Consider the following 24,422-nt stretch of genomic DNA (forward strand, 5'->3'; position numbering starts at 1 on the left):
AGTGTGAAGGTCTTCCTCATGTTAAGGTAGAACTTCTTATTTCTCTGTTTATGGCTATTGCTCCTTGTCTCATCACTGGGCACCACCGAAAAGAGTCTGTCACCATCCTCTTGGTACCCACCTTTGAGATATTTATATGTATTAATGAGATGCCTTTCAATCTTCTCTCAGCTAGACCAGAATAAACAGGCCCAGCTCCGGCAGTCTCTCCTCATAAGGGAGATGTTCCAGATGCCTCACCATTGCTGTGCCCTCCCCTGGACCCTCTCCAGTAGGTCTTTGCCTTCCTGAACTGTGGAGCCCAGAACTGGACACAGCATTCCAGATGTGGCCTCCCTAGGGCTGAGTGGAGGGGCAAGATCACCTCCCTTGACTTGCTGGTAATGCTCTTCCTAATGCATTCCCAGGTACCATTGGCCCTCCTGGCCACAGGGACACTGCTAGCTTCATAGTCAGCTGTCACCCTCCACGTTCACCAGGTCCTTCTCCGCAGAGCCACTTCCAGGAGGTCAGCCCCAACACACGCTGGCACTTGGGGTTATTCCTCCCCAGGTGCAGGATCCTCATTTACCTTCTCTGAACCTCATTAGGTTTCTTTCCGCCCAACTTTCCAGCCTACCAAAATGAATGGCAGCGGAGCCTTCAGGTATATCAACCACCTCCCACAGTTTCTCATCATCTGCAAACTTGCTGAGGGTACATTCTATCCCTTTGTCCACATTACTGATAAAAAAGTTAAGACTGGTCCCAGTATTGATTCCTGGGGAACACCAGGGATCTGACTGCAGGCTTCCAGCTGGATCCTTCTCAGCTGATCACAGCCCTCAGAGTTCTGCCATTCAGCCAGTTCTTGATCCACCTCACTGTCCATTCATCTGATCCACAATTTCTGAGCTTATCCATGGTGTTATTATGGGAAACAGTCAAAAGCCTTGCTGGAGTTGAGACAGATAGCATCAGCTATTCCCGCCCCCCCTATTGACCCATCCTGCCATGCCATCAGAGAAGAGTATCAGATTGGTCATCAAAGCATAAACACTTTTTCCCTGTAGGTTACTTTTATACATCAAGTGAACAGCTCCACAGTTTTTACATATCTCAAAGAAGAGAAAGGTTGTGGGCAGAAACTTTTAATGACTGAGTACTAAATGTTTCCCTAGTTTGGTATTTGATCACTGTGATGTAGCCTAGTACTTAAAGACTGAGATATGATAAAGAATTGATATGCAGTTAGTGGGACACCTATATATAGCTCTTACCTAAAAGCACATAACAGCGAAGCAAGGGGAGTGTATCCCCTCAGCTGTATGCATTAACTCTCATTGACTTCACACTCTGAATTCAGAAAACATGATTACAGTAACCTGATTTAGCCCCTGTGGTTTTGTTTTTTTTTTTTTCTTTCTAGAAAAAATTCACATACTTTTCAGAAACACATGGGCAATGCTGAATCTTTGCAAAACTACTGATGGATCCTTTTGAAGAGGAATGCAATGTTCATGGTCTTGCCATGGGAAACTGCCCTCTGGCCTGTCTTGTTTCTATGGCATCCTTACAGTTCCTGAAAGATTTTAGAATTTATGATATTCACTCTTATCAATGAAATGCCCCAGCTGCAAGACTGAAAATAATGTTTTTTGTTTAGAGTTTGGGGTGAGTGGAGATGTGCAACATATGCACTATTTAAAGGCTGAGTGTCAAGTGAAATTAATATAGTGCTACTTACAAAGAGGTTATGATTTAAAATAAAATATTTAAAATTGTAAAATTATAAAAATTTAAAAAAACCCCACCTTCTAATACTTGAGTCATGTATCTGACAGTGGTAGATAGATACATTTTGGCAAATGCAGTTATTCAGGCTACTCTGTTTTCCAGCAATAACACCATGATGTCACGTCCTTCTGGTTGAGTAGAACACAACCAGCTTCTTTACCGAGATTTTAGGTTGGAGTCCTACTGCCCTTTAGACTTTTCACTACTCATTGCATTATCAAAATAATAGAAAAATATTTCATATTTCACCATTTGGTTTGTGCTTTCAGGCTTTTCTTGTGGATCTTAGATTTTTCTACCTTCTGTTGAATTCTGGAGGGCTGCTCTTACCCTGTTTTGGTGATTTATACAAGTATGAATAAAGCAATGAAAATGCTCTGTTAAGGGCTTGTCTTAACTTCATGAATATTGCAGCATAGAATATATTGTGTCCTAAATCCCAGAGTCCATTTCTCTAGGAAGAAACAGTTTCTGCAGCTGCTTATATGAAGAAGTGCTACTATTAAAACCAATTGATGTACTTTTATATTTCTACATTTCTAAAATGCCATTTGTCAGATGAGAACAGCTTGGCCAGCAGCCTGTGACAAATCAGTTTTCTGTGGGTTATCTCTTTGAGCTTAAAGGTGATGGTATAGTCCCTGCTAGTGAAGTATTTGGATGACAGTTTGTAGGCATGAGCAAAGTATGAGGTCGTGTTCTTATTTTTATTTTTTTAAATGTATTTATTTATGTATTTATTTTAAGAGAAGTTTCACTTGCTGTTAACTTATAATAGAAGAGATGCTTTGCCTTAGATGACACACCCAGTGCAGAGGTCGCCTCTGCTGAGAAGGACCCTAGGAGGTACAACATAGCATCATTTGACATGAGTGTCTACAGAGAGATGTAAAGTATGTGCAGAGTATCCTGAACAATAGGCTCAAAGAGTAACTGCATGGAAGGAATAAATGATCCTTAAGGTGTCTTACTGCTCCACTTGGTACATCTCAGGTATTTTATGTATCTTACTATTTTACTGTTTGTTTGCTTGTTTGTTTGTTTTAAGTTTTTAATAATTTTTCTTTCTGCATTTCTTGTCTGAGTAATTTACTTGCTCTGTGTAGTGGTTTCACGTTCGCCAAATTCTGGCTGCCAAATTTAGTGTAGTGGTCTTAGTATTTATTCTTTTTCTGTGGGAGAGAGATTAGGAGAAAAGCAAATCAGGCCCAAGCTTAAAAATAAACAAATAGTTTTATTAACACACACTAAAAGAATGGAAAAAAGGAAGTTAGGGGAAAAAACCTAAAACAAAACAGAATGAAACTCCAAAAATACTCTTCCCCTACAAACTGTTAACTTTCCTATAAAACAACATCAAGAGACAAAACCTGTAATTTTCAGTCAGTTTCACCACTTGGAAATAGTCTTCATCAGTTCTTTAGGAGAAGAGTCTCTCTTAGAGTCATGGATCCCACTGACTACTAAGAACAGTTCTCTTGTGGGTTTTTTTAACTGTTACAAAAACAGCCACCCAGGGAAACCTGCCTTTGTGACCCCTCCCATTAGCAGGTTCCCAAGCTGCTTATGGGTCATGGGCCTTAGACTCTTGCATACTGAGGTGTCACCTTTTTAAAGATAAGTAACACCAAAGGCAAAGGATTCTTCACCTCAAGGTACAGAGATATCTTCTCACTTCTTCACTGGCTCAGAGGACTTCTCATTTCTATCTCTGTTCAAGCATTTTATGGGATTAATATCACTTAGCCCATCACAAATACCTTTGCTCAAATCTACACACAAATCTAAACAATCATCTCCCCAAATGCATCTTTCCCATGATTTAAAGGGATAATCTACAATATAGAATTCATTTCCATGGCTTGGTAAGAATGGAATGACAAACTCCTCAACCCTCTGTCCCAATAGTCTTTTCACTCTTGCTCCACTGGCTTCATGCTGTTTCTCCTCTATGTTCATTCTGTCCCTTTCTTTTCTCTCTCAGGGAAGAGTTAAGCCTTGGAAGCTTCATGTTGCCAGGAAAGGGTTAAATCTGCCCAGAGTCTTTTTCTCTCTCGATGCAGCTTGTGGTGGAAAGATTTTCAAGGCCATGCTGGTGAGGTGGGGGGGAAGAGCTCACGCAGAAACATCAGAGATCAGAGCACCCGGGCAGTACGGAATAAAAAAAAAAAAAAAAAAAAAAAAAAAAAAAAAAAAAAAAAAAAAAAAAAAAAAAAAAAAAAAACAAACACCCAACCAAACAAAAAAACCCCACACAACACCCAAACAAACAAACAAAACCCCAAGGCAGGATCAGAAGTGCCCTTTTTGCCCACCCCTCAGTATTAGTCAGGGCGGCCTCAGCCTAAACAGGGCGCATAGCTTTTATCAGGGGCTCGGCAGAGATCTCTCCCTGCTCCGGGGAAGTTTGGAAAAAGTAGTTGTTGTAAAGCAGCAACCTCTCCTTCCCCTCCCACCAACCCAGGAGCTGATGGAATCTGGCCAGGCCTCAGGCCAGCTCCCCCCAAAAAGTAGGGAGCAGCAGGCCCAGCTCGATGTTACCTGTCTCTCTCTGGTCAAAGGAAAGAAGGACTGACTTGCTGGAAATAAAGGGGTTTTATGTGGGTGCTTCCCAAAGACACATTTGACATTCTCAGTGGTCAATACAGATGTCAATATTCCAACTAACCTTCTGATAGGTCCCTGTCTTTTCTAAAGTAATTCCCAGGTCCTGACCTGGAAAATCATTCCACACTCCTATATGACTAAAAAACTAAACTGTGCTAACCCTTGACACTCTGAATGGCTTTGAATCCCAGATTCTTTCTTCTATGTGATACATCATTTTTCAAATTATTGTATTACATATTGTATAGTAGTATCTCTCCTAGGCCGGGGTGGATGGGGCTCTCAATGACCTGGTCTAGGGCAAGGTGTCTCTGCCTATGGCAGGGTGGGGTTGGAACTAGAGGATCTGTAAGGTCCCTTCCAACCTAAGCCTTTCTGTGGTTTGATGATTGTATCAAACATCAAAAGGATCATATCAAAAGAAACAATTTTATTTTTCTGTAGCAGAAAAATGGGAATCATAATGTTTTGCTATTAATGACATCAATAAATCTTTTTTAAACCATTATGAGTTTGCCTCATAATTAATACAAAGTGAGTAATATGAATTGTTGATAAAGTCATATTTTATAGGGCAATATGAAAATTGAGATTCTGTAATATATATAAGACATACTAATTATTAATGGAAATGGAGTTTTTTGTGGCGTTGGTGTAACTTATGAAGTCAGGCAATGTGTGTGATACAGCTTTTCTTTTGCAATTTAATACAGTGTAACTGTTTTTCTCATGAGGCACAAAATAAAATGAAAATATATACACTGTCTCTGTGTAGGGGCCATTCCTTTTTGAACTGAAGCCGTGTAATTATTGATTAAAGTATATTACATCTCCTAATTCAAGAAAAAAATACATTACCTAATTACATTGTAAGTGGCTTTCCCTATTTTTTCTTGATTATGTAAGATGCAAGCAGACATTTACTAAAGTGTTCAATATTTTTTTTTATTCCCATGTATCAGCAATGTTCTCAAACACAGTCCAGTAAAGCAGAGATAAATGTATGCTGTCCAGCAATTGCATTGTGAAATATGAATAGAGAAGAAAAACACACACATTTCTTTACACAAAGTTCTGCAGATTAAATTAAAATTTATATTTTTCCTCTTCTAAAAACAATGGGTATTTGATATCTATCTAAAACTTGTCTGCTGTACTACAGTGTTGAGTGTTTTGCTCCTGTGGGCTGTTTTCTACAGTGACTGTCCTTGACCAAATCAGAAAATGAATTTGATTTCTCTAATGCAAAAGGTAATTGGATTTCTCTTTATGGAATGCATCCCTTTAATGACTGTCTCTTCTTCAGCCAATTTAGCTGCAACTGACCTGACATTGATCTGGTGATATGACTTTAAATAAACACCAAAGTTGGGAGATGAAAGACCAACTATTTGATATCAGGAAGAACATTTCCTGCCTCATCTTGCCACTTTCCTCAGAAAATATCTCCATCTCGAATGTCATTCTTATGAAACGTGCTTCTCTAGTGATTGGTCATAGAGCGGCAAATTGCCTCCTTCTCCCAAATATAATAATTTCCCAGAAAACATCTGGAGAAACTATTTTGAAACTTGAAGAAAGCCTCTTGCAATATCTGTTCTTCTTTGCAAATGTTCATTACCATGTAGTCTCTTCCTAAGAGGAAGAAAAATTGTTTCTAAAGTAGTGTATTAAATCTTTACAGAGGTCTTGTTCAGCATTAAATATTTATCGAAATATTTAATTAGATAATGGGAACTTTATAAAAAAGTATTATAGCATGCTGATCAGAGAAAAGATTTACCCACATAAAACAGTTATTAATGGTGGTATTTTTAAGATATCTGTTCTTTGTTAAGGTTAGGTTTAATGGAATAGTGAAATTCTAGAATGTGCATTTCTATTTATTTAACATAGCCATTATCCTTTGGACCCAGTCCAGGCTAATACACTGAGCACTTTTAACCCCAAATGGACTTGAAGCCAAAATTCAGCAGTTGAATAAATTTTTAATTTATTCATTGGCCACGTGGTTTTTTTGAAAAACACTCTTAATGACATTGATTGAAAAGGGTACCTTACACTCTGGATGATAAACTGGATTTTAAAACATCTGTGAAATTTTGTCTTCAGTTTGAAATTATTTCCATCTAATACCTTAAGATTTATCTTCCTGTTGATCAAAACACATAGTAATTTCCCACTCTTTACTGATAAGTGAGATAGAATTTGGTTTACTTATCTGCATTTTGAAGCAGGTGGTCACCCCCATTTCCTTTATCTGATCAATTATTTCTTAAATCTTTACAAATGGATAGGTTTTCCACTCTGGATCTTTTGCACAACAGAATTTATGAGTTTATTGTGAAATAACTTTTGGTGCTTTTTAGTACAGTTAACTTGAAGTAAATGGATATGAAAACACAGCTTCCCAAAGAAGCAGGTGCCTGAGGGGTATTCACCTCCCTCACTGAACCGAAAGTCATTTTCAATACTTTCATGTACCACCCAGAAGTACTACATGCATATGATTCTCTGGACAGAGAAACAGATGGTCTCTTTAGATAGGAATTATGAAAACGAGAATAAATATTTCATACTTTTAAAATTTTTTGCAAGTTCTATGGGGTTTTTTTCTGTTGCCAGTCCCAAGTGTGCTTTTTATACTGATAGCAGGAACTGAGAGGACATTATAAATGTTAAATAGTGCTTAATTCACAGGCTTCCACTCCCTAGCTGCAGTTCTGGTTTCAAGAGTGGAAATTCTGCTGATGCTGCTCTCAGGGAAGTGGTTCCCCTGTCCCAGATTGGGCCAGAAAGCTTCACAGCCACAGGGGAATGTAAGTCACATCCCGTAGGCTGCTGTAACTTTTAGACTGGTTCCTCTTATCTTTGGATCTCTACAGGTTTCTTTGTTTCTCAAGGAATTACATGCACTTCTAGAGGCAAAATACGTAGCCCAATATTTGTTATCTTGATTGCAAAAAACCACTGGACATACTATTAGTCTACTGTCTGTTATCATTATCAGAACTGATGCAGGTGTGCCACACATAAAATAAAAATGTTCCTAAAGTCCTTGCTAGTACTGCCTTATGTAACACCAGTGTAACTATCCACTATTTCTTCTTCCCCTACAGGTCACAGATATGATGCTTCAGGACAAACCCTACCCAGACTGGGGAAAGTCTGCCAGGGCTTTCTGGAAGAAAGGAAACATTAGGATCGTTTTATTCTGGTAGGAAAATAGCAAAAAAAATTTATTGTAAACAAACCTTTTATAGAACGTTGAAAAACATTACTTCTGTGACCATCTGTGGCAGAGAGAGATATGGTTATAAAAAGGTAAATCTGGTCTAACAAAAAATTAAACATTGCGAAAATGGTACATGAGTGAAGAATTCCTAATCAAAATAGTTGGTGTAGAAATATAATTTTTAAATTAAATTATACAGTTTCTTTTATTCTATTTTGACACTTTATAATTGAGTTGCAAAATTTTTGCTATTTGTGATAATATTGGGGTTTCCCACTGTAATTCCTTGTAATAAAGTAGATATTTTGAACTTCCTTTTGTGGCCATGAAATTAATTTTAGAAATTCCTTGAATTACCACATTAATAGGATTTAAAATGTCACATCAGTCTCAGATGATTAAGAAAAATATTAAAAATCAATGCAAAAAGTTGTGAGGGTTAAGAGTTTATCTCACCTCAAATGTAGCCTCTTCCAGGTAAATTCCAGACAAATGTAACTATTGCAACAGAACACAAATTATGACAGGAAAAATGAATGATAGAGAATATATAGTCTAAGAAGCAGTCTGAAGACCTTATAGCTGAAGATTTAAGAAATAGCAAAGATTTTTTCAATTATATCAGAACTGTAAAAACTCATGAAAATGTCATCAGACCTGCTGTTTATAAAAGAACATATTTCAAAAGAACTCTTACAGAGAAGTTGAAAGATTTATTTGTATGGAGTCTCCTACAGAAAATGCAATGAAATATCTTGTAGTATCTTTAAAACAGTAAAACCAAGATATTATATTAAGGCAATAAAGGAAATAATAAGAGAAATTTGAAAAGAAAGCAGAATCAAATGGCTTATTGGCAACACAGAAAGCTTATGAAGAACTGAAGGGGTTGAGCTGATGCAAGTTTTTTTAGCATTTAATTGCCTTTTTAAAAATTGAATATTAAAATTTGCATATTGTTTTGATTTTTCTGCCTTTTTTTCCCCCAGCAAACTCCTATTATCCTACTGGCCTGTTAGTCTGAGTTCAGTTTTAGTTAAATGGATTGAATATATTACATAATTATATAATATATATTATATATCATTATGTATCTATAATGGAATTATGAGCAAAGCTCTAAATTAATTTCTGCTAAAGGAAGCTGGGGAATCTTTACTGAAAGACAACCTTCTCTGATCTGTTAGAACTCTTTGCACATGTCCTCAAAGTAATGGATATGGGAGAAATGCTTGATCTAATTTATTTGGATTTTCCCAAGGCTTTTGACAAAGTTCTTTAATGAATGCAATTAAGAAAACTAGTAAGCCTAAGTGTGTTAACATTTAGAAATCATCTCAGCAATGTGCATTGAAGTTATGAATAAAATAATAATATTCTGCTATATTGATAAGGCTGAGGACTTACATTATTTCATTTTTGAAGTAGTATTCATTATTTATATACATCATAAATATTAGTGATGTGACAGAATTTAAAAATTAAGTTAATAATTTGAAAAATGCATGAAAGAGGGCTCTTAGAAAGCTAGGTGAAAAAAATAGTGTGACTTGAGTTATGGATGGGGGCAGGGGGTTTAAACGACTCCTTGTCATCAGTGCAGGATGTGCAGAGAAAGATTCTGTCTCAGCGTGCAGGGATGGGCAAAAAGGTAAAGCATATATATCAAAAAAATTCACAGACAGTTGCCAAGTGGGCTACCAATGATTACAGTGTCATCTGAGCAGAAAGCTCAGTCTAAAACATCATTGATTTTTTTCACCCTTGCCTGAAGAATAGATTTGTCTGGAAGACTGAAAAGGAGATGAGTTAAGATTTAAGAAAAAACTTAATTACATGAAAAGATTGGAAAAATGGGACAAAAGGATTAAAAGCAAGGTGTTGTGATAGTTTTCAAATTTATATGTCAGTTGGGAAGACCAATAAAACTTTTAAAATTACTAAAATATCATTGCAAGTGATTTTCTTCCTCTCTAAAATTTTAAAGAATCAGTATTTTATTTCAAATAATATTCACACTAACAAATCCTACCAAAAATCAATATAGAGATGAGCAAAAAAAAACAGTTTTCATGCAAGAATCTCATACTAAAGGGTAAGCTCAAAACCTAAAGGGACACATAAATGTTTTTATTTTTAGCTTTAAGCAGTGAAATAAAATAGCCGTGGATGACAGTCTATATTCTGCAGACATTATTTATATAGTGTAAGGTAGACATTGTTAAAAGTAGATTTTATTTTTTCTCTCCACTAGGTAAGAAAAATAAAGGGGTGATAATGGTATGCATGGTAACATGGGGAATTTATATTTACTTTATTGTTGCTTAAACAATGTGATGTATACGGCCTAATTTCTGAAATGTCCTAAATGAAACATCCTCAACAGTGTGTCCTACATAGATACTGGTAGGTCAAAATCCATTTATTCAGGACAATTTTTAGTAGCACACCTGTTTAGTAGAGCTAGTACAATACTGTGAACTGTATTTTAATAATTCCTAGTGTAGATATGTGATACACAGTCGAAAGTGGTAGATGAAATGAAAACCTTAGATACAAATTAGACTTCTTTTTCTGCTAATGTCTTTTTTATTTTTGGGTTTACTTTGCAAAATTAGAAAATTTCTGTATATGTACCAAAGGTGGAAGGATCATAAAGGTGGTGAAGGCACCATCCACTTATTTATGATAGTTAATTACGTGGCCACTTTGTTTCTCATTTGGAAATGTTTTAAGCTCTCCAATGCAACCAATTCACAAAGGTTTTGACTCATCTTATCATTTCCACCTTTAAATAATTTTCTGGAAACACTGTCTGCATCTATTTGGGTAGTTGCTCCTGAGGATTCTGGCTGACTTCTGAATTTCTTCATAATATAATTCTTCCACAAACAGCTCGTCTTGCTAAAGAATGATCAGTTGCTCTTTGCCTTTGAGTAGTCCATCACTAAGGAGTACTTTGAAGTGTCTTTAACTTTTTTTGAAGTCAGAGGTTGTCTTTTTTTTTGTGAAAAAATCTCCATTTTGGTAATTTTCAGCTCCGCTCATGACTAATTCCAGCATTCTGAGGCAGCTTTGTGTAATGTTTTATAGTGCTAGGTGATACAATGCAAATACACTTTCTCATGTGTTTAAGAAAGTGTATTTTCAAGAGGACTTCTAGGTAGCTATAAAGAATCTTGAACCCTGATGGAATTACTAAGATGTGTGGGCTTGTTTGTTGGTCACAAAAGATACACACAAGGAGTTAAATATCTGCACCACCTACAGTCAGATGAGTCTCTCTACAGACCACTGTCTCCAGTGCTCTGTCATCATTATCAGTATTGCAAAATTATAAGCATGACTTGGAACAGGCTGTTTTGTTTCGTTTTTTAATGTTGGTAACTTGGCTGATTTAGGAGAGACAAATCACGTATCACACAAGAGGACTGGCATTTGAAAGAAACAAAAAGAAAATAAGTTTGTTGAATAAAGTCAAGTAAAGATCTTGGACAAGATTGTTGACAAGTCAACAGCTGTAGCTAGTGGTAAGAAAAATAAATAAGACAATATAGAACCATATTTAATTTTGATGTTGGATATTACATGAATCAGGTGCAGAAGAGACTGATAATTTTGCAAATATTTTTTTTATTTCCATGCAAACATTTAATAAGTCCAGCCTACACTAAAGGTGTCCCCTGCACACCCCCAGCAGTACAGCAGGTGCTGTTGTTAGAGGCAGCCCACACCAGCGCCCCAGTACGTGCCCAGGCTGTGAAGTCATGGCCAATGTAACATACAGCTCTCTGCCACCAAGGCCTGGGGTTACCTCTGCCTACTTTGTGCCTGAAATCACTGTCTCCTCCTCACAGTGTCTTCTGCAGTGACCTGCCATATCCTGTGGAAAACTGAGCATAGCAGTTGGAATAAAATCATAAGGACACCTCTGGGATGTGTGCAGTTTGCTCAGTAGAGGCAAGACCTGAATACTCTCTTTTGACAAACTGCTCCAATAATAATTGTCCTCAAAATTTTCCTAACAGAGTATGGAGGGCTTATAATAAGCAAGGCATACAGAATGTGAACTTTTAGCCATAGGGAAAAAGCAGAGCAGAGTCAAAAAGAAACCAGTTTACAGGAACAGAGGAAAAGAGCTGCTGAGGTCTGTGTAACCGAATAACAGAAAATTGATATTCAAAGTTATATTATCAAAATGGGGGATTGTAGAGATAACAGTGGATTGTGCAGCTGAATCTTGATTGCAGACAGGGTGACAGAACAATATATACAAGCTGAACCTTTGAATATGCAAGTTCCAGGCTGGAATCCATTTCTGTGGTGTCCCTGGCTAGACATTCCTTGTATGTGTAGGTAATGATCAATCTTTATTGGTGCAATAAAGACAATTGTCCTTTGACACAGGATTCTTGTCTGAAATAATGCAAAACAGATACCAGCATGGAAAAGAAATAGAGTAATATGGATAATTGTACATTTTTGATTCTCTGTGTCTGCTGTTTGACTTCACAAACTAAGCATTCTTCTATTAGTATGTACTTCCCTAAGCTCCTGCTAGCTTTCTTTAATAAAAAATACAACTACACATGCTAAGAAATGTGTTAGGAATCAGAGTATTTTAATTTAGCAAATCAACCTAGTAATACAGATTTAGAAGCTTTTATTCAAAATAATTGTGCAGAATTGCTACAGAGTTCTAATTTATGTACATGTGTGTCAAACATAACGTAGGTTAGTATTCTTAACTGGAAGTAGAGAAAGCTTCCTTATGAGATAGATAGATAGGAGATCGATAGATCTCTTATAAAGATATAAAAGCATTTTCTATAAGAGTTTTTCTATTATGCACCCATTTGAACATTTGATTTGATAAATTATATTTCCATATTCTATGTTTTCACAATCAAGATGATAAGTTTATACTGGAAAATTATATTCTTTTCACATATATGATTGTTCAAAAGACGGCTTCTAAAAACATTCATTCTTCTCACTATAGGCTGCGTTAAGAAAAACTAACTACGCATTATAGCTCAGTCAGTTTAAGTTAACTGAAACAAAACAAACCTTTCATTACGTTTGAGTAAAGGTTTTTGGAATACATTCCCGCAAATAAAACTGCATGAAACAATGAAATAATTGTATCTATAATATCTGTGCATTTAGAAACAAACACAGTATTCTCTCCCTGGTTTGGAGGTTTTAAAGTTCATCTATTAATTCTTTCATATTTAAGTAATTTATCTTGGGATAAGGTGAACTGACTACTGAACAGAAACCTGGAATCATCTAAAAGGCAAGGCAGATTTCCTGGTAAATAGCATAAATAGTATAAAAGAACATACAAATATTTTCCAATATTATTGGTCACAGTAAATCTTGTAACTCAAGTGCATAATTTCAGTTTGGATAAGAAAGACAATATATAAGTTTCTTATGATTTGCTTCTTGTCTCAATACAAAATATTCACTAAGGTCCTCCGCAGATGATTTATATTGAGTGACTACTAATCTGGTCTGGCATTGTTAAATATATTCTGTCAGGATAAAACTATCCATTAATAGTAATTGTTACATTTAGTCTGGCCATTGAGATGTATGATTATAATTTTTCAAGAAATTACTAAAATATTTTTGAGAGCATTTATTTAATCTATGGGTTTTATTGGTGACCTGTGCTGTGAAATGACAATTTCTTAATGTAAAAAGTGTTGGAAATTGTCTTGGTTTTGAAAGACACTTGTCTGCTAGAACTTCCCTTGGAATGGAGAATGTAAACCCCCTTTCCCTCCAAATTATTATAATTTTCCAATTAGGGGCTCTCAGGCAAGGATATGGGAAATAGGAGTAACAGTTCTTTACTAGGAATATTTAAAAAAAAAAAAAGAAAAAAACAAATGTAGTAGTACAAAAAAAAACAAAAACCAAACCAAAACAAAAAACAACAAAACAAAACAAAACAAACAAAGAAACAAACAAAATAACTAAGCAAGGAAGCAAACAAAGATCCTGGAAGAAACCCTGATGGAGTCAGGGATACAACCTGACACCCTGGTGATCAGGGTATTGGAAGCAGTCCAAATAAGTCCTCCTGGAGTAACAGATGTGGTTCTGGGGAGTAGAGATGGTCCTGTAGAAAGTCCAGTGGTGGGGAGATGAGTCCGGTCTTCCTCCAGGAACCCAGTGGAAAAACAGGATCCCTTGTATCCTTCAGTCCCAGTTTTTATCTAGCTGGGAACAGCTGGCTCCTCCCCCACTGTGTGGAGCATCTCATAACGGGATGATGGAATGTGTCATGTCATTGGTGGACCCTAATGGCCCATTATCAGAAGATGTCCCCTGGAGGATGGAGGGGTGGTGAAAGAGATAAGAAACACTGCCCCACCTGGTTTGAATGGCTGGGCCATTATCAGAAGGCATCCACCCCCCTCCCCCCTGGAGTAAGGAGGATAACACGTGCCCCAAAACCAGCTTTCAACAGATGAAATAGAAGATGCATTTTTAGGTTACATAATCCAATACATTATCCACCCCTTATGCTATTACTATCTGCATTATACCTAAATCAATAAACTCTATTATACACAATGAACCATTACACCCAGTTCTCACTTAGGATTAGGTTCGCCTGTGGTACACAACTGTTTTTTCTATATTTCTGCATTACCCACCAAGTAGAACTAGGTCTTTGAGCAAAAACAATTCCACGGATGGGTTTGCCTTTGCCTGAAGTGGGGTTAATCTAAACAGTCTTTCTTAGAATTCCTTTTATATGTACCACAGGGACTTTTATTCCCATCCACTGTGTATAAGTGTTTAGACTGGGTAGGTCCTGCTCGATTGATGGAGCCTCAGGTGTTGACTATTCAGGTGGCCTTTGCTAAGTTAATTTCCTAATTTTTGAAGGTTCCCCTGCTAAGTGCCTTCAGAGTAGTCTTAAGTAGTCCATTGTACCATTTAACTTTCCTGGAAGCTGGTGCATGATAAAGGATGTGATATATTTATTCAAAGCTATGTTTTCTAGCCTAGGTGTTTATAAGGCTGTTCTTGAAATGGGTCCCACTGTCTGACTTGATTCTCTCCGGGGCGCCATGTCTCTACAGGATTTGCTTTTCAAGGCCCAGGATGGTGTTCTGGGCAGTAGCATGGGGCACAGGGTAGGTCTCCAGCCATCCAGTTGTGGCTTCTACCATGGTCAGCCCATAGCGCTTACCTTGGCGGGTTTGGGGAAGGGTGATGTAGTCAATCTGCCAGGCTTCCCAATACTTATATTTGGATCACTGCCTACTATACTATAGGGGCTTCACCTGCTTGGCCTGCTTGATTGCAGCACACGTCTCACAGTCATGGATAACTTGAGAAATACTGTCCATGTTTAGATCTACTCTTCTATCTCGTGCCCACTTATAGGTGGCATCTCTGCCTTGATGACCTGAGGCATCATGGGTCCATCGAGCTAGGAGCAACTCTCCCTTGTGTTGCCAATCTAAGTCTATCTTTGACACCACTATCTAGTTGCACGCCTGTACCCATAAGGTCCCAGACCCAAAGTAACCAGGCTGTATAAGCCTCACGTACCCGTCGTGCAAGATCTTTTTGCAGATTACAGAGACTTTCATATGTCAGGGACTCAGTGATGATATCAACCTCTGACTCCCCTGTGGGTTGTGAGGGCCCTCCTTTTTTATCCTTGTTGCCTGGGTGCTCTGATTTCACCTTATACTTCTTTGTTCCCACAGGGGCAACTGCTGCTGGCTGTGGCTGCCCCTGTGGTTCAGCTGGAACCTGGATGGTTGTAACGTCTGTGGGTTCCGCTGCTGCACCATCAGACTCTCCTTCGTCGGGGCAGGGGGAGGGTTTCCTACCCATTGGGGCTACAGATGCTACAACTGGGGAAATGTGCTGCTTTAGCATCTGGCCCATCCCCTTCACTAGAATCCCCACCCAATCTGGGTGGTTCATTTCTGAGGTGGGCTGCGGGGCAGGGTCAGGTGGTGGGCCAGCATCCCTATTCTGTGGGTCAGTGTCAGGCCCCTTGGCAATATTCTCAGTCTCTGAGGCAGCATCAGGCTTCATGACAGTGTTCCCAGTCTCTGGGGCAGCTGTCTGTGCAGTGATCCAAGTCAACCTCACCTTATCTCTGAAAGTTAAATAGGCTAGGATTATCAGCAACACTTGGTTAGTATCTAGAGGAAATTGAAACCCTTCAAAAGCTGGTGGGGTAGGCACAAAGAACTGGTTGAAGGGCTCGGGGAAAAACTTCACCTACTGTCATTTCCTCACAGAAAATACCATTCTTAAAATAGCCCCAAAAACATGCACTTAGTGTGTGACAGCCATGTATCCATGTGCCCACCTTCCAGAGGAAGTTAAAGATCCATTAATTCCTCACCTTATCAACCCATAAAGCAAACTTGATAACAGCCACAGTAGCCTTAGTTATAGGGCCCATGTTTAGATAAGGGCCTGCAAACGGGAGAAATACAGCTACAAACACGTGCCATCTGAACCAGGGTAAGTTAGACCACATAATGGTACTTAATGAGGTTTCTATAACCAGTACACAAGAATGTAGGCACTTAAGAACTGTTATTCATTTTTCTCTCAATGCCCTCGTACCCCACATTGGGCACCAAAATCCATCTTTGTTTTGAAAGACGGTTGTCTGCTAGAGCCTCCCTTAGAAAGGAGAATGTAAACCCCCTTTCCCTCCAAATTATTATAATTTTGCAATTAGGGGCTCTCAGGCAAAGATATAGGAAATAGGAGTAACAGTTCTTTACTAGGAATATTAAAAAAAAAGGAAACTACAAATGTAGTAGTAAAAAACAAAACAAAACAAAAAACAAACAAACAAACCCCGAAAAACAACCACCTAAGCAAGGAAGCAAACAAAGATCCTGGAAGAAACCCTGATGGACTCAGGGATACGACCTGACACCCTGGTGATCAGAGTGTTGGAAGCAGTCCAAACAAGTCCTCCTGGAGTAACAGATGTGGTTCTGGGGAGTAGAGATGGTCCTGTAGAAATTCCAGTGGTGGGGAGATGGGTCCAGTCTTCCTCCAGGAATCCGGTGGAAAAACAGGATCCCTTGTGTCCTTCAGTCCCAGTTTTTATTTAGCTAGAAACAGTTGGCTCCTCCCGCACTGTGTGGAGCATCTCACAATGGGATGGTAAGTTACATAATCCAATACAGAAATAATTAATCATAATAACAGAGTGCTGAATTTTCTTTCATGTAATTAAGAGTTGTTTAAGATTCTTTTGCCTTTTAGTTTTCATTTTTTCTTATTTTGAATATTTGCAAACATCGAATAAATAAGAAAATATTGCATTATCAAAAGTATTTGCACAAAAGTTTTTCTTCAACTTGGTCTTGTACAAATTCTCTGGTTCACATCCTGAGGAAAACTTTTCCAATTGGATAACAAAGTGCTTTTACAGTTCTAGTATGGAAAAGTGAATGTGGTCAGAAGTCACCAGAATGGTTGAAGCTTGGCAACCACATGAGTCATGCATTTTTGTGTGTATGAGAGATACATTTTTGGACCTTGTTCTCAGATGTCCCCACTCCTCAGTGCATGAAAACTATTGTGTCAGCAATTCAGGGTTCTCCCACCAATCTGCTCTCCTCAGTGGGTACTGCTTTCAGCTGGAAGTTTTACTTGATCCCTAGCAGAACATCTCTGCCCTTCTTCCCTTCTTCCCTTTTTCCCTTCCTCCCTTCCTCCCTTCCTCCAGCACAGCAATAGCCCAAAATGCTGCAGCATTTGCAGAAGCAAGAGGGAAAGGGTAAGGGTGATTTGAGGCCCTAGGTCAGCTGTGAGGAGGGTGGCTTCTGACATTGCATTTGCTAATCTAACATTATGGTCCATCTCAACCTTTCCCTGGCTTTTCTGGGAGCATCTTAGGACTGCAATCACTCCACAGGCCTCCCATGTGGCCTCATGGAATGTGTTCTGCATAGACTACTAATGCAGTGCAGGAGGGGTGGATGCTTTGCATCACATTATTTATATATGAGCAGAAAAAAGGTATGCGTATGGGAGGGCATGCAGGTGGAAGTCTCCCATCTGTGTCAACTGCCAAAGAAGAAATCTGGCACTTGCACGTGCCAGTCTCTATTTGGAAAGGCTGTGTCATGTATTTTCCCACACCCTAATCATGACTGGAAGAATAGTGAGACAAATCACTCTTCATCTCACTTTTCTTCTGAAGGCAAAGCATTTGAGGGAGATATAATTAAATTTAGGGAGTTCTGAGCTCTGAGATTCAAAAAAATGCTTTAAAACCAAAGCAACAAATGAAAATTGTGAGATCACTTTAGCTTGAAGATTAAGTTCTTTATTTTTCTCATTCAAGTTACATTAAGTGTTCTCATCCTATTTCTTTCTGATGGAGATGCCTATAAATCAAACAAAAACATATGTTGCCTCTTACTTGTATTTGCACGAATAAGAGACCACAAAATCACACACGTGACAGGGCAACAGAGGGAAGGAAGGGAGCTCTTACACCCCTGCATTTACATCATTCCCCTGGTTAAGTTCTAGTGAGAAAACATTTAATATCCTGGGGTTTAAAAAAATATTCACAGACCAATCTGCCTGAAAGATAATTATACTGAAGAGAGAAAAGCATCATCCATTAGCTACAATAGGATTTTGGACTGGGCCCATGGACATAAATTTCACAATTAATTTGGATTTAAATTCTCTGAACCACTGTAGTACATATGTATTTTATACCATATCTTTTCAATTCCTCAGCCTGTTTAAGCTTTTTGAGTTATATTTGGTAGATACTTGCAATTCAGTAGGTGATTGCCTGTTAGGAAAAAAAAAGCTTGGTTTTATTCCTACATAATTGCTAGATTCCTAAGTATAGCCTTCGTAATTGGATGGATATGGCAATCCATGTTCACCTCTTTCTAAAAGTACATTTTATTCCATCTCTATTACTGAGAAAGAGGTATATCATGAACGATTACTAAAAAGATTTTGTCTGATGTATATATAGCTTTAATAAAACTTTTTAAAGTGCTGCGTCTCCAATGTTTCAGTAATAACAGTACTGCCAAATGACAGTACTTCCACAAAATTACATTCTATGCCAAAACCTGAGAAGCTCTAATTCTTAGATAAAAATTTCCCTTGGGAAATTCCAAGTTCTTTTCTTTGAATGGGCAGTTGCTGTTCTTGGTTCAACCACAGTTGGAGCAAGTCCTCTTTTAGCACGTTTTCTTCACTCTCTGCAGAATTCTTGCTGAGCAGAAGACACATCTTCCCCCACTCAGACACTGGAAGATTTTCCAGAAGAGCGGAATCAGTGATGTGGTGGTTGTTATATCATTGCACTCTTTCTGCTTGAGTGCTTTACTTTTCTTCCTTTGTTATTAGAATTTTTTTTCTATCTTTAGCATTTACAGCTAGCTTAGGCCTCATTCTAGGGCCACTCCAAAATCAGGATGAGTGTAGCTGTCACATAAAACACATTATGTGATCATATAGGCGGAAAAAAGTGCTAAAAGATAAATAAATATATGATATAAAAATAAAAAAATATAGTCAGATAATTGAGATAGCCACCCCAAAATAGAAGTTCTAAGTATAGTAATTACATCAGCATGAGCATTGTGGACTATTATTCTTACAACAGAAAGAAACGTTTAATGTAGAAATTCAGTCTTGCATCCTTGCTTCAGTGTGCAGAAGCCTGGCAAAATCATCGCCCAAAACATGGTCAGTTCAACTGAAACTCATTTCTCTGGGAAAGCTGTAAAGGACCCATCACACTAAAGACTGGTGCATAGAGAAGTTGCAGCATCAGCCAGTGGTTTTGTTCAAGATGCAAACTCTGAAAGACCACAAAGTTCAGTGAAGATCAGAAAGTGAGTGTTTCAGCTGCTCATGCTTATAGCCAGAGTTCATCGACTTTGTCATGGCTGGATTCCAAAAATCAATACCATTTTCTAAAATAAATGTGATGATTAGAGTAATGAAATTATTTGCCTTCCTGGAATGCTGGAGTATTTTTTTTTTTAAATTGTATTTCTCCCTAATGGCATGTTCAAACTTGTGCCTTAGAATTTGCTGATGTACTTAGCTTAACTTCTGACTCATCTTTCTCATAGAATCATTGAATTGCATAGGTTGGAAGGGAATTTAAATGTCATCTCTTTCCAGCCCCTCTGCCGATGCCTTTCACTACACCAGGTTTCTCGAAGCCCCATTCAAACTGGCCTTGAACACTTCCAGAAATGGGGCATCCACAACTGCTCTGGACAATTTGTTCCAGTGCCTCACCACTCTTACAGGAAAGAATTTCTTCCCCACATGTAATCTAAACCTGCCCTCTTTCAGTTTAAAGCCATTCCTCCTTGTCCTATCACTACATGCCCTTGTGAAAAGCCCCTCTCCAGCTCTCTTGTAGCCCCCTTTAGGTTCTGGAAGGCTGAAATAGGTCTCCCTGGTGCCTTCTCTTCCCTGTTTTGAACAATGCAACCTCTCTCAGCCTATCTTCATAGGAGAGGTGCTCCAGCCCTCTGATCACCTTTGTGTTCCTCCTTTGGATTCCCCCCAACAGATCCATGTCTTTCTTTTGGGGGACCCAGAGTTGGATGCAGCACTACAAGTGGGGTCTAACAAGAGTGGAGTAGAGGGGCAGAATCCCCTCCCTTGCCCTGCTGCCCATGCTGCTTTTGATGAAGCTCAGGGCACATTTGGCTTTCTGGGCTGCAAGTGCCCATTGCCAGGTCACATTTAGCTTCTTGTCCATCAACCTGCAAGTCTTTCTCCCCAGGGCACCTCTGCCAAGGGGAAAAATTAATCCAGCCCATTGTCTGCCCATCCTGCACTTATGCTTGGGATTACGCTGACCCAGGTGCAGGACCTTGCACTTGGCCTTGTTGAACTTCATGAGGTTTGCAGTGGCCCACCCCTCACTCCCGTGAAGGTCCCTCTGGGTGTCATCCCTTCCCTCCAGCATGTCGATTCTACCACAGAGTTTGGTGTTGGCTACCTTGCTGAGGTGCACTTGATGCAGCTGTCCATATCACTGACACAGATGTGACACAGTTCCCAGTACCCCTGGGAACATAACTCATCACAAGTGACTGATCATAACTTTTTGGATGCCATCCAGCCAATTCCTAACCCACCCAGTGATCCATCCATCAAATCCACTTCTCTCCTGTTTGGAAAAAGGCTGTCATGCGGTACAGTGTTAAATGCTTTGCACAATTCCAGATAGATGATGCCAGATGATTGCTCTTTCCTTATCCACCAATGCTATAACACCATCACAGAAGATCGCTGAAACTGTCAGGCACCAATCTTCCGTTAATGAAGAAAAACTAGTATTCCTGTGTTTTGTTTAAATACTGAGCGTTTACACATGATCATGTTAAATGTTTTTTGGCTTTCAGTTCCATCTCAAGAAGCAATTCTGAAACTGATTTGTTTCCAGTGAAGGTCAGTTTGGAAACTATATTTTTAAGACCTGTGGATTTCATGTGCAACTGGACGCACTAACACAGTGAAACTGTTCCACCACCAATAATGGGATTTTTTAACAGTGGGAGCTGAAATCAGTCTCCTTGGAGATACTCTGGATGAGATTATTAATCTTCTGCAGTTTTCAGAAGGATATGGCAGTTGTCATCCATTGAGTGTGTAATTAAAAGTTTTATTACTCTTGATTTCCTGATAGTTCTTCATGATGTGACTTCTGCTGTGTTTTGGGCATCAATTTTTCAAATGCAATTAGTGAAACTCTTTACCATATCCACCTGTTTTCTGATGCAAAAAGGCTAACAGCCACAGAGTAATAATGGCTCCAGTGAAATAACAACTTGGGATTCAAAGTGCTGCACATGACTAGAATGTGGTTGTACATTCTAACTTGTGATGCTTTAAAAGAAAGAAAGAACAGTTTGGTGTATCCAGATTCAGTTATTTAGGCCTAAGATAAGAATTAGAGTGAACCTTTTGCAAAGACTGGACTTAAAGTTGGAGCAAGAAGTTATTATTTGAGTGCTGTAAAGACTTATTATTTGACTTCATCCTCTGTCCCATTCTGTCCCCACTCAGATTTTTATAACCCATGACCACTGTCAGAATAAACTGTTTCAATAAAAAACATAACTAAAACTATTTTTTAAGGATGTGCTTAAAACAGTTATAAATATGAATGTATATAAGCTTATTTAGTCCATGTATAAAACCTCAATTTCGATGTAAGGAGTCTTTCTTTTGTTGCTTACTTGCTTTTCTACTTTGAAAAAATCGGTATGGCTGTAAAATTAAATGCATCTGCTGACAGCTATCTTAATCAAGGTACTCAACTTCATATATTTTTTAGGCTGGGTACCATAATGAGAATATTGTGGCTATATTTTTATTTCAGATAATTGCGTGTTGTCTGACTGCAGTTTGTGACTGTGGAAAAAGCAAGGCCTAAAACAAAGAGTAGATAAAATTTTCAATGAAATCACAACAAAAGGTTGTTAACAAAAGGTGCCCTGCAGGGCCCTTGATTTCATAATACATGTTTTGATACTTTAGCATCTTTGCTAGATTTTTCTTCTTTTAACACAAAAAAATCATGTTAGCAGTTAAGCCCTTACAAAACCAGCTGTCAGTTAAATTCCATATTTTGAGCATGCTTTGTCTAGCAGGAAGTTATCCTGATGAACATTGTGATTTTGTGATATTGACTAATCAAGGAGCTTCAGTAAACTGTGTAAAATAACAATACTTTTAATACAGTACTTGATATTTTTCATCTCTTCAGGTTCTTTATGTACTGAAATGATTGATCTACTCCTTCAATCAAAACCCCCTTGACTCCAGTTTACTGCTGTTTGCTTTGTATTACTGATTGTGTTGGTGCATTGGTGAGCACAGCGCTGCTTCGCATGCAGACAAAGAGTAAATCTTTCTGAATTTCAGTGGAAAGGGCATCAGCCCTTGTCTGTGATGGCCAAGGGGTAAGGCAAAGCCATGAAAACAATTGGAAAACAACTTACTCAGCCTTGAGAAAGGTTCATATTTTTAAAGCTTTGTTTACTGCTATTTGCTGTAGTACTCTTCTTTGCTGCTTCCCCATTTATTTTTAAACCATCCTACCAGATACTGCTAGTTCTGATGTAGAAAAGTTTGAATTTGATTTCACTTATTAAAGACTATTTTACAACTGATAAAGTAAAGGGCAAGGGCCAAGAAATTATCAAATTACTACATTAAAATGAAGGACGATCCATTTCAAGTTTGTGACTTACTATGGCAGTTTTAATTTATTCAACGCTATACTTAAAATAGTAATAAATAAAGGAAGGCATTTCTTATTTTAAAAATACTAGGTACAGCTTTGTCCCAGTTCTGAGCCAACCTCTTTGTTAACTCCCATGCAAGCACGTTTTTCATACGTGCTACTTTTTATTTAGATGGGTTGGTTTGAATCTTTATTCAAAATACCTCTTCTGTGAAGGCAGGCCAAGAGAGATGGGGTTGTTTGGCCTGAAGATGAGAGAGTTCCAGGGAGACCTTGTAGCAGCTTTGCAATGATGAGAGGGGCTGAGACGAAAGATGGAGAGGGACTTTTAACAAAGACGTGTAACGATAGGATAAGAGGGAATGGCTTTAAACTGTAAAAGGGTGGGTTTAGACCAGATGTAAGGAAGAAATTCTTTCCTTTGAGAGTGGTAGGGCACTGGAAGAGATTGTCCAGAGTGCTTGTGGATGTCCCATCTCTGGAAGTGTTCAAGGCCAGGTTGGACAGTGCTTCGAGCAACCTGGTGAGTCATTGAAAACTGATACAGTCACGGACAAAGACCCTCTAACTAAATAAAGTTAGAAAGTGGTACGTTTATTCATCATCGGGCGGCACAGGAGTCATTTCTGAAAGGCGTGGCCACCCCGAAAAAGGCTCTTTGCTCTCTATTTATTCTCCAAGATCTTACATACCCAGCACCTCCCATCCCCGCTCTGTATTAAAATGAGGCTATCAGTCCTTCACGCGTGCGCAGTTCTTCTCTTGAATTGGGTCGGTGGTCTCGAATTGGATCAGTGGTCTCAAAGGATGAAGTCAGGAGAGTCTTCATCAGGTCTCTGTGACCCTCTGGCACAATCCAAGGTCCCCTGCTTCATGATTGATTGATACCAAGTCCAGGTGCTGGCCATTGTTCTTAGTGGTTTCAATCTGTTCTTATGACCGTTCACTTACTCCACTTTTTCTATAAACAAGCTCATAATATAACAGTTAGCTCTAGCTTGGGCATCTAATAATCATTAACCTACCATTTACTAAACTAACTTACATCTTGATCAATATAAATTGTTTCTAACCCTTAGCTAAAATCTTAACTCTTTAAAGTCATGTCTCACTGGTATAGTGAAAGGTGTTGGCAGGGGAGTTGGAAAAAGATGATCTTTAAACTCCCTTTCAACCCAAACCATTCTGTGATCTCTACTATAAGCTGAAACAATGAATTTATAACTTCTGGAAAAATAATTTTATTTTAATAATTTAATTTAATAAAAATGAATTTATTTAATAAAATTAATATTTTTAAAATATTTTTTTTAATAAACAAAAACTCATGACCATGGTTTGAAAACAAACTGCTATTATAAATGCTCTTACATGGGACCTCATTGCACCAGAATTGCAGAGCCCAGGAGAAGTGAACTTTGGCCCAGGGAGGTTACTGTCTGGAATTCTAATTTTAAAAAGAAACATGGCCCAGAAATATGCTAAATCCCTTGCCTATAAACATATATTTGCTGCTCACAGAACTGA

The 24,422-nt window shown here is 38.3% G+C and overlaps 1 protein-coding gene across 6 annotated transcripts in view; it reads left to right on the forward strand.

Moving 5' to 3' along the window:
• TMEM117 (transmembrane protein 117) overlaps window positions 1–24,422 on the forward strand; it is a 202,338-nt gene that overhangs the window by 120,499 nt on the left and 57,417 nt on the right. For all 6 annotated transcript variants that reach the window (XM_040063079.2, XM_040063080.2, XM_040063077.2 and 3 more), the window contains exon 5: window positions 7,503–7,600. In XM_040063079.2, the coding sequence (XP_039919013.1) occupies window positions 7,503–7,600 (98 nt within the window). The remainder of the gene's footprint in view (window positions 1–7,502; window positions 7,601–24,422) is intronic.

Source organism: Hirundo rustica, chromosome 4, assembly GCF_015227805.2.
Source record: "Hirundo rustica isolate bHirRus1 chromosome 4, bHirRus1.pri.v3, whole genome shotgun sequence".
In the NCBI taxonomy this organism is placed as follows: domain Eukaryota; kingdom Metazoa; phylum Chordata; class Aves; order Passeriformes; family Hirundinidae; genus Hirundo; species Hirundo rustica.